Source organism: Ananas comosus, linkage group 1 (assembly GCF_001540865.1).
Source record: "Ananas comosus cultivar F153 linkage group 1, ASM154086v1, whole genome shotgun sequence".
Classification (NCBI taxonomy): domain Eukaryota; kingdom Viridiplantae; phylum Streptophyta; class Magnoliopsida; order Poales; family Bromeliaceae; genus Ananas; species Ananas comosus.
In genome coordinates, this window is record NC_033621.1 from 3,008,653 (window position 1) to 3,020,181 (window position 11,529).

At 34.1% G+C, this 11,529-nt stretch overlaps 1 protein-coding gene across 1 annotated transcript; it reads right to left on the reverse strand.

Moving 5' to 3' along the window:
- LOC109716678 (nuclear envelope integral membrane protein 1) lies at positions 6,149-11,275 on the reverse strand. The gene is made up of 10 exons (XM_020242226.1): positions 11,147-11,275; positions 10,830-11,043; positions 10,595-10,752; positions 10,349-10,494; positions 9,718-9,780; positions 9,538-9,630; positions 8,587-8,748; positions 8,313-8,419; positions 7,140-7,297; positions 6,149-7,061 (listed from the first exon to the last, which is right to left on the reverse strand). The coding sequence occupies exons 1-10, from the start codon at positions 11,235-11,237 to the stop codon at positions 6,805-6,807; spliced, it is 1,449 nt and encodes a 482-aa protein (XP_020097815.1). The 5' UTR covers positions 11,238-11,275; the 3' UTR covers positions 6,149-6,804.

Here is an 11,529-nt window from a genome sequence, read left to right on the forward strand (position 1 = left end):
TTACCGTACCGTGCGGACTAAACATAAGAATTCCACATTCTTAGTAATAAGATGAATAGGAATAAGATAGGAATAAGATTCTCGGATATTTTTTATTCCTACTAATCTTTCATAATGCGAACCAAATGCACCCTAAAATCATTACGGTTTAACATGATACAGAGGGTGCATGAAATAAAATTTTGCATAGTACATGTCCATTTAACATAGCCCATGCGAGTCTATGTTAGGGAAGGAGAACATGTGAGGGAGAGAGAGAGAAAACCCATATAAAAAAAAGCCACGTGGCTCGATGGAGGAACGGTATTTGGTTTCAACTTTAGTATAGAGTTTAATAAAGCACAAAAAATAGTAAATTTTCGACAAATTATTACAAATCAAAATGGATGGAAAAAAATAAGTTCCTCATCTTTAGTTATATTTTCTTAACTGATTAGGACGACTATGAAATTATTATTATTATTTTTTAATTCTTAGCCTTTACTTAACTGCCCATCCGGAGCGGAAAATGTCAGGAGCTCCATAAATCCGACCCGTTTCCTCCATATACTTAGTAGTTAAGGAAAAGAGGAATTAATTATACTTTGATCCCAGGTTTTCTGTGTGTTATTAATTTACTCCTAAATCTTTTGACCTTTTACAATTTGGTTAGATAAAAAATGCATAAAAAACTTACCTCAATTATCATCTATTTAGATTTAACTACTTTACTTGTAAAAACTTTAATTTTACTATTTGATCTTTTAATTTATTTGAATTGAGCAAATTAATGACTCTTTCATTTAAAATTTGAAGTGTGTCATTATATTTTTATAAATTTAGTTAGCATATTTTATATAATTTATGTAACTATAAATTTATTAGAGTAAATAATTAGCTTAAATTTTATATTTAAAGAGCCATCAGATTATTGAAATCAAATAAATTTGAAGGTTGAGAACTAAAATTAAAATTTTAAAAGATTGGATAGTCAAATCAGAATGGCCTATAGTTCAGATAGATTTTATATATTTTTATTTTATTTTTATAAGTATGATTAGTCACTTACAAAGGTATGATAAAATGTTCTTATCGATTTCTAAAAGTTCCTTCAAATTTATCCATAATCTTATGATTTACTAAATAGAATTTGGAGTTTAAAATTATATTTTGAAAATATATAAATTTAAAAATTTTGAATAATAATGACGAATATATAGATAAAGGATATATCTATAAACGGATGAGATACTCGCGTGGGAAGTCGATATTCTAGATTTGAGTCGAAATTGTGCTTTTATTTAAAAAACTTTATTTTTTGACAATGAAAAAAAAAAGAGGATATTTTGTAAAATGTGGAGTAGTAGAATCACAATTAGTGTTTCATACAAAAATTATATTCTAATTTAGGCGTAGTTTTAACTACAGCAGTTGAGTTTCTTTGTACGATTCCAACTCCGATAGTCGAGTTCAAACGATCAAATCAAACGTCAGATTTGAATTTGCATACAGTTATAATTGCAGTGCCGTTATAATTATATACAACTAAATAGTCCCTGAACGTGTTAGAGAAAAGCAATTAACTTTTGCAAACGGATCATTTTGGCTACAGATAACTAATTCTTAGTCTTTGATTGTCAGGGTCAAATCTGTCCCTAACAATTGGTAATGAATTAATTAATAAATTAGACGAATCGGTGATGCGATGCAAGCCAGCGATTCAGCATTAAACCATTTACAGATCTTTAAAACATTTTGATTGATCAATTTTTTTATGTTATTACTGACCGTTTCTAGTGCAAGTAGCAAAAGATTTGGTGATCTCTAAAGCGAGTGGCAAAAGGCTTGGTAGTTGGTATCTGAGGCTCAAGTTCGAATCCTAGTTGATTCACATTTTCAGCTAAGTTTATTTCTAAATAAAGTAAACGAAACGAATAGCGTGCTACCTATCTCTCAAAAAAAAAAAAAAAAGATATTCAAAATTTTAAGTTCGAATTTGAGTTGGTTCACATTTTCAGCTAAATTTATTTTTTTTAAAAATAAAAGAAGTATGTAACATGCTTTTTTTAAAAAAAAAAAAAAAAAACTTTCTCATATTATGAGCGAGATCATGTGGTCCATCTCATTTGTGTTGTTTTAAAATTTTCGAAGGTGAAGTAATAATAAAATATCATTTACGTTTGAATGCATATTTTATAAGGGGGCAAGGTCTATAAGTGAAGTCGACAAGGACGAGCTCCTCAAGCTACAAAGACAAAATGAAACTTTGCAGTTTTTAGCAGCCCACGTGTAGTTTTCTTTGGTACATAAAATTAAAAAAAATTCTATTTGTACAATAAAAAAAAAATAAACTTCAAATATTATCTCTGTGGTTTCGTACTTTCTCACTTTAATATCCTATAATTTAAAGTGTATCAAATTAGTGTCTTGTAGTTTTATTTTTATCTTTTCATCAGTTTTTCTATTAATATTTCGTTACATTATATACAAAAAACTTCAGATACCTCACCTAGGTTTATCGAATATTCACTTTAGTACACTTTGGTTTTAACTTTGTCATTGATTTAACAAAAAAAATTAGCTGAATCGATAATAAAAAGATAAAAATAAAACCACAAGGTATTAAATTGATACACTTTAAACCATAGAGTACTAAAGTGAGAAAGTGTGAAACCACAAGAGTGGTATTTGAAGGTTTTTGCAAAAAAATTGCAAATTTTATGCTATTATCCTAGTATTCATAAAAATTTAAATATTTTTTTTATAAAAATAAAAAAACGTTGATGTAATAAATAGATAATTAATGATCTTTGAATAAAGTGGTATAAAATGTACATCCCACTTTGAAGTGTATTAGTAGCATTGTTTATTAACTGAAGGTAAATTGCACGTTTGGTCCTTAAACTATAAATGGGGTGATATTTTAATTTGTAAATTTTAATTTATTATAATTTTTAATACGAATTTTCAGAATTATTTATAATCAAGTCTCATAATTTAATTTAGCTGACTAAATATTAACATGTTATAATTCTATTTAGCTTTGAAATTTAGTCAATTAAATTAAACTATAAGACTTAAATTATAATAATTCTAAAAATTTAAATTAAAAATTATAATATATTAAAGTTGGAGAGCCAAAGCCAAAGATTCTCAATTGACTCATAGTTTGAGGACACACATGCAAATGTGGTGGGGGCCACCACCATCCACTCACAAAAATAAAAAAAAAAAAAATCGGGAAAAATTATTGAATGTACCCTACGTACTGTGCACCGTGCACCACATACATAAAATCGTACACTGCCCATAATAAAATTAGAATTTCACAACATTAAAAAGTATAAATATAAAAAATTATAAATTTGAAAGGCCTATAATTAATAAATTGCATAATTAATGCTCCTCTCTTTAACTTTGATCCTTATGGATTATCACAGACGATGCCTCCATAATATAATTTGGGTAAACTTTAAATATCACCTATATAATATTGTACTTTCTTATTTTAATATTTTATAATTTAAAATATATTAATTTAGTATTTTGTGATTTTTTTTTTGTCAGCTCCTCCGTTAACATTTCATTAAATTATATACAAAAAATTCAGATACTCCATCTAGATTTATCGAATATTCACTTTAGTACCTTTTAGTTTTAACTTTGTCACTGATTTAATGAAAAAATTAATAGAGGAAATAATAAAAACAGAAAAATAAAATCACAGAGTACTAAATTGATATACTTTAAAACATATGGTATAAAAATAAAAAAAAATGCGAAATATAGGAGTGATATTGGAAGTTTTTCTGTATAATTTTAAAATTTATCATTTTTCATGTATACTTAGTCGTTTGAGATACGGTAAATCACGTCTATTGGAATATATTTGGATCTGAGAGATATGAATAATTGAACACGGTGTAATAATATATGAGTCGTACGCAGATATTGGTTACAGCGAAAAATTGAGAGGAGAAACTGAACTAGTTGAAAAAGAAATTTTTCAATACACCACAGCTATTTAAATCTAATCGTTAATTAGCGACGAAGTAAAACAGGTTACCGGCTTAGACTAGTCAACAGGATAATATTGAAAGATAATTAATGCATACACCACAATTGTTAGTGTTCTATAAAATTTTAAATTTCTCATTTAATTTTGTTATTTGCTAAATTAGATAATGTTCAACTTGTTAAGTATCTAACTCAAAAAATATTGAATTTAAACTTGATTTTTGAATTTGGTGTTGTATTGTAAAATTTTGATTTTGAAAATTCAAATTCAAGAATCTAAATTGTACTTTTAATCTTAAGACCAAAATTTGATTTTTTTTTTTATTTAAGTTGAAAATTTGAATTTGAACTGAAATTTTATTTCAAATTTGTGTTTTATACACAAGAAAAATTGAATTTGATTCAAAATTAAGTTTTGTATGTTGTTTCCATATTAAATTCGCAGTTTGAATGTAATTTGAATTTCAGCTATTGTATGTTGTTTCCATATTAGACGTATTCTAATGAATGGTATCTATACCTCAATAACAGATCATTTCTAAGATCATATTATATCTAAACCACTGATTTAAGAAAATAAACGGTCAAAGTTTACATAATATATTCAAGTATGGCTCCTAGTTCAAAAGAACAATTCAAAACATATAACAAAAATGTGGAAGTTAGAAACAAGGAAAAAAGGAATATTCATAGCAAAGACACACTAACTTGGTGGCTTGTTTTCTTACTGATTCTTATTGAAATCTCCAAGGAGACTCTGCTATATATAAATAGACTTCATTGTGATCTCTTGGAATATTTGTCAACTGAGGAAGCTCTCTACTATGGTCCAGTTTGGCCTCCCTTGGTTGTTGCTCTATGACCAGAAATTATGACCTTTATAAATTAATAAATTAGAAAAGCAATAACAATTATTGGTAAAGCACAAATATTGCCCTATCATGATCATGACAAAGCATGTGGCGTTGATGGTTCTCAAATGTTCTATCATGACCAAGTATATATTTTAGGAGCTCCCCCACTCCTATGGTCCAAAATGGACAGTAATTTCTACAACTTGTGGAAACTTTTTTCTTCTTTTTTTTTTTTTTTTTTCCAACACTAAAACACAAAGTGTTGCCCCCACCATGGTCCATACTATGGAGGGTTGTAGGATTCCAACTTCTTTTGAGTTATAGATGTATGAGTCTTTATGTTTTTATGGATTTCAGAAATTGAATTCACGACTTTAAAAATATCTGTAGTGCCAATATTTATTTCGACACTGAAGTCACGAGATCATTCAAATATCAACTTTCAATCGTATGGAAATTAGCTTTTAACTTCAAATGGATCACTACCATGCATCCTGACCGCACATCTCTTTATTTAATGGCCAAAAATCTAATAACACCAACGATTTTTATTAATAGTATAGAAGTCTATATATACATACGTATTATACAGTGATTAGGCCAAACTTTTTCTGAATGCTGTATCAAAGTAGGAGTCCATTACTTGACCCACACCACTGAGGCTTTGTTTGAAAATGCGGTGGCCAAATTGGCGGCCTACTTTGATGTTTTAAAGAGGTTAAAAATTCTGAAAATATTTTAGAGCTTTTCTCCTCTAATGTTATGAGAAAGACATCAGCAGGATTGACGGAAACATCAGAAATTCTCCACTCAGTTGATTAGTATGGAGCCATTAACTTGAGTCACTAATCTACAAGCTTCATGAAACAATACCTTTTCTCCATTCATTTGTCCCATTCCTTGTGGCAAACATGCTCCACTTTCGTTTCATCACTCCATGTATAGCTTCATTCCCGACTCCGCAAGTTTAAGCACCTTGATTATCAATCTACTAATATAAAACACACAGATCAAGCGAAAATTTGTGACGACAAATGAAAACAAATCGGAATAGAGGCAACAGATTTTTGCAGTTCAACCACTAGACTACATCACCAGCATCCATGAGTGAAGAAGAGTAGAATTTCAACTGAGAAAACACACAAGCTGGCCAAATTGCTTCTCTCAAAAAATTCTAATTCCAGTACATTCAGAAACCCCGAACCTTAAAATATGCAACAGTAAAACAGCAGTAGCAAAACATAATACAGGTAGAACCCCAACTACAAATACAGATAGGGATCAGAAATCGAAACACAAGCCGCAAAATATGCCGTAGCAAAATGACATAACAAATCAATTCCGAGAATTCAAGACTAACAATAGCACATGGTTGTGATAAGAAACATAGGTTGACGATGATGTTCGGCGTCTCAAGCCAAACATCGATTGACAAAATGAGGTGCAGTATCTCAAACTACACCCAAAATTCTTCTTTACACTTAGGCATGCAAAGTCTCTGAGGCTTTTGCGATAACTGGTAGCTAAAAGCATAGCAAAACATTGCAGCTAAAAGCATAGCAAAACATTGCGTCCAGCATGCGCAAGTTTGCACAGAAAAATATAATGCCCAACGGCAATAAAAAATATACACCAATTACAACACCAGCATCCTCTCTCAAGGATCTAAAGGACTCAACAAATTGCAGTGACATGAAAACCTGACAAAAGCAGAAAGTGAACTATTCTTCTTTCGAAACCCCGGAAGATTAAGACAAAAAAGAAAAACTCGGTACCCCAAAATGAAGTATAAGTGAGCAGGGGTGCTGTGGTGGAGATGCAAGAATTGTACAGGAAATATCAGCACTAGCAAACTTGTGAGAGATCGCAGCTTTGCAGTGTTGCTAGTTGATTTATCTGCAACCAACTCTCGTACACGGAGGGCCAAAACTAAAAGAGAGAATTTGGCTAGTGCTTAGAACCAGCGGAAAAGCCGTTGCCTCTGCGCGCTACTGCTAGTTCCAGGTGGAGTCACAGATATCCTGTTGGCGTTAGCTACTACCCACCGATTGAAATCTGGAGAAGACACTAGCTCATCCACCGCCTTCTTAGTCTGCTCTTTAGTGAATGTCTCCCATTCTTCTTTCGACATCTTCCTCCTCTCAGGAGTATTGTGAAAGGTGGAAAAATAGTTATCCTCCGCTCGCCTTTGCGGTGGCGTCCTGGTTAAACCTGCAATGGGATGCAAGATTAAGAACAGTAAAATGAGTTGAGTAAAGATTTAGGACTATACTCGTTACAGAAGCATACCTAAAATAGGGGAACTGCAAGAAGTGAGTCCAGAGTATTTGCGAGGCCAAGGAGGTGATTCATATACTGGACGGTCGTAATTGTTCAAGTATTCTTCATGAGAATATTTTGGGGGCGATGCATTAAGTCGAGTTCTTTGAACACTCTTGATAATCCGCCTGCCAGATCAGTGTAATTTTGTCAAGTTGTTACAATTAGTCATCACGAAGGAAAAATCAGAAGACTATAGGTGGTGCAGGATGTGAGCATGGACACACAAAAGGAGCATTTCCTTTTTTATTACTACAGTTCAATTAAGCAAGAGGATATGAAACATGCAGTTCAAGAAAGAGGACGACAGCAAGACAAGGGAATTAAAAATAAACAACACTATTTTCTTTTCCTATAGAAAGAAGGCGGTTGATGGTAACATAAAAAGTTTTCATATTAAACAACCTTGTCGAACACCAGAGCATAAGGGGCCCCTAAGTTAAGAGTATCACCCTCCTAAAAGCAAAACATGAAATACTCAATGAAGACAATTTACTCATACATAAAGCATCCAATAAGCAAACACATAATCCAGTTAAGACTTATATAGAATAAAATTAAGTAATAATTTGTGTAGTTCCAAGCATCACAAAATTTTTCTGAATCTGTTTGATGATTTGCTCTACCTTTATTGTTTTATTTTCTAATTTCCTCTTTAGATTATTCCAGACATTTCAAACCAAGAAGTACAAAGGTGAAGTCCAAGAGGCTAAAACTTTCAAAGCTTGGTGTATATTTCCTACTTTACAACTAAGATTTGTAACAAAAATATTACTGTTACCAATAATTATTCTCAGCTATACCCACAAAAATGGAATAAATCCAAAAAATAAATTAAAGCCAAGAAGTAATAGCATCTGCAACTACAAAGCATAGAACTCGCATGGTCAATTAAAGCATGCTGCATAAGCATTTAGTGAGATTTGGCGAATATAATACAATTGAGAAAAGCTGGAAAATTAGTTTTAACGCCAAAATGAATAAACAGTCATAAAGACACAAGGATAAAGAAAAGACATGGCAATATATTTTTATTAGTACTTCTTAAGCAAAGATTTGTAATAGTTGATGGTGGACTAGCGGTAGCAATACATATCAATAACGCTTTGGCAAAAAAATGAGTGCACAGTGCAACATAACTACCTGACCAGGCGACGTAAGAATCTCGATTTTCCATGATTCCTCGTTATGGCTGTTATTAGGACAGAGAAACCCAAAGCTGCAATTGCAAACACCACATCCAGAGAGCTCTAGGTACAGTAAAGAACAGGAAAGATTAGTAACAATGATTGCAATTGTTGACATAGATATGGTACAGTAGGTACTCTAGTAGGGAAAAGAAGCTAACAGGCAGATGAACAGGCTAAAATTTTCTAACGATCAATAACTAAAAGCTAGTCACTCAAAGGAGATTTACCTGGAGTATCATTACAGCAGAAAGAATCATAATTGACCATTCAACAAAATAAGCCACACTAGAGTCAACTGATCCTTCCTCTGTTAGAACAAGCTTCCGAACACCCCAAAAACCAAACCAAGCTCCAGCCAAAACGATGCATACGAGAATTATTATACCCAACTGCAGTAACAATTCATTAGAACAATGAAAAATATTAGTTAGTCTTATTAATCATCATAGAAACATAAATCAAGTTTTCTTTGAGTGTTGTCAAATCCTGCATGTGACAGTTGCATGCGATTACGAGCGGCACATTGCTTGGAAAGAGATCAAGGCAATTTTCAGCAGTATAAGAAATGATTGCATAAACACACTTGATGCTCATATCATTTGGAAATTTTCAGCAGTATAATAAATAATTGCATAAACACACTTGATACTAATAGTATTTGTGACAGCTAATCTTAGTGAAGATGATTGAGCGGCACAGCACTATTAAGAACTCTAGAAATTCATGTGTGCAGCACGTATGATCTCTCCTTCAATTTATAGATGCCGACTGGAAGATATGAACATGAATTGAACCCTCCTAATTAAGCTACAAAAAATAATAGATCCTCCACCTATCTAAGATTCATTCCCATCTTACTTAAAACTAATCTAGAGACAGTAGCTGCCACAGAAAGCAGATAAAGTTAAATGACAAAAAATGACTTTGAGAGAACAATTTTTTTTGTGTCATAAGGCTCTTTTGCAGTTTCATTGTAACGAAGTATCGCCCGAATGCAGTGCAGCAGTAAACCCAATATCTGAGTAGGCCAATAAACTGCATTAGTTATTGCAATCATCCTATGACAAAGTTGCTTCACATCAAAGGCATATTTAATTAGTACGCTTAAGATGAGCCACGAAGTGACCGTGGCTTATAAACAAGAAAACAATGAATAAAGCACAAAGAAACTTACATACAGGATAGTGCATATCTTCACTAATTCCTATCTCCACAAGAATTGATCGCAAAAACCCAGACAAATAACTGAGAAGAAAGGTTGTAACACCCACCTGTCATCAAAGAAGATATATTACTACATTAGCCAATGCCATCGGGATGCATTAATGTGGAAATAGCTTTTCAAGGTCATTACTTACAGCTGATGAGTACATAAATATTGCAAGAGAGCTCTTTCGACCTGTCGGTAGTAGCCTCATTCCCTGCAAAGAATCAGATAAGTTCCTCAAATTACAGCAATTGAGAAGAGAGTGACATTAAACAAAATGGCACCCTAACCTCTAATTCTTACTTGCATCCGTTTCTCTTTATTACAACAAATACTGAATTGTATATATAATTAGCATCATTCTAACAACCAACTAAGTTGGCAGCATTTAGGCATCCTAGACAGAAAAGGTCCACAAATAAGCAGCGCATCTCGCAACGATGCATGTAATTGAATAATGATACAAAAATGGATGCTTTTGTTATAAAGCATTTGTTTTTCCTCCTCTTTAAATTGCACTAGTAAGAGTGAGAGATGTCTATCCTGCACCTAGTGGCATGGGGCATCATCTAAGCCACGAGTATCCCTAGACTCGAGAGTTGATTAGCATGATACCCATTACTAAACACACATTTAGGCTACTTAAACTAACAAATGCACATCCACATAGAAAAGCACATGATGGTGATAATATAAACATAAACACAATTTCACGAAAATTGAATTATAACTGTGAAACCCAATCTGAAGCACAGAAATAGAGCTAGAGGGTGAACCAGTACCTGAAAAAGGATCATCAGTATCACCAGGATGATGCCAATTGTCATTGCACCGCCATAATAGAACACCACAGACTCACTTAAGGTGTGAGCTGTCGCCATCATGACCATTCCCACTACCAGGAAAACAACCCTAAAAAGCACAAACTCTGCAAGTACATGAATCACCAGTATCAACAACCACACTAATACATAAGAAACCTAAAACCCATGATTGCAAGTATATAACAAAATACATCTAAAGAACACCTTCCGCAGTGGAGACCTCAATGGTCCTCGAGGGATCCGGCGGCATCCGAATATCCAAAATCCTGTGCTCGTAAGGCGACATGGATTGAACCCACGAACTCTTCGAAAGCTTCTGCCACTGGGACGCCGGGCACGTCCCGATCCCAATCGACGCGTTCCTGCATCGAATACAACAAATTCGAATCAACAACCCATCGGAGTCGCATGCAAAGCTAGGGTTTTTGCGGGGATTTACCGGTGGAAGCAGAGCTCGACGCTCTGGACCCGGAAAAGGCCGTCGCCTTGGGGGACGTCGACGGAGACCCTGAGCGCGTGGGCGAACCTGCACGGGTTGCGGAGCCGGGAGAGGCCGCGGATGTGGACGCGGGCGCAGGCGAGGGGGCGGGAGCCGGGGGAGGGGTCGACGAGGCGGCCGAGGGGGAGCAGGAGCTTGGAAGGGTGGGAATCGACTGCGGAAACGACGAAAACAAGGAGAATGGTGAGACGAGAGGGTTAGGAGGAAATTTCAAAGGGGAAAATTAGGGCTTCTTCTAGGGTTTTTGGATTCGTTACCTGTGAACTCGTCGGGGGAGGAGAGAGATGAGGAGGTGGAGAAGAGGAGGAGGAGGAGAGAGAGGAGAAGGGGAAGGGGAGAGGAGCGCATGGTCGCGTTTTTGGGGAGGAGGGGTGGGGGAGAAGAGAGAGGGAGGGAAAGGTTTAGAGAGAGGAGGACGCTTCGATAGTAAGGAATTTATATGTCGAAAATAGAAATTGGAAAATCTATGGACACCCCCTGCACTATAGAATATTCTGCACCGGCCCTCTCAACAGCTTTTTTATATGTGATTTAATGAAGAATTAACGGACGCGCTGAAAATATATATATATATATATATATAGAGTGGAGCTAGAATATTTTTACAAGTATCACCTGGGTGGTGCTTTAGTGTTTTTAG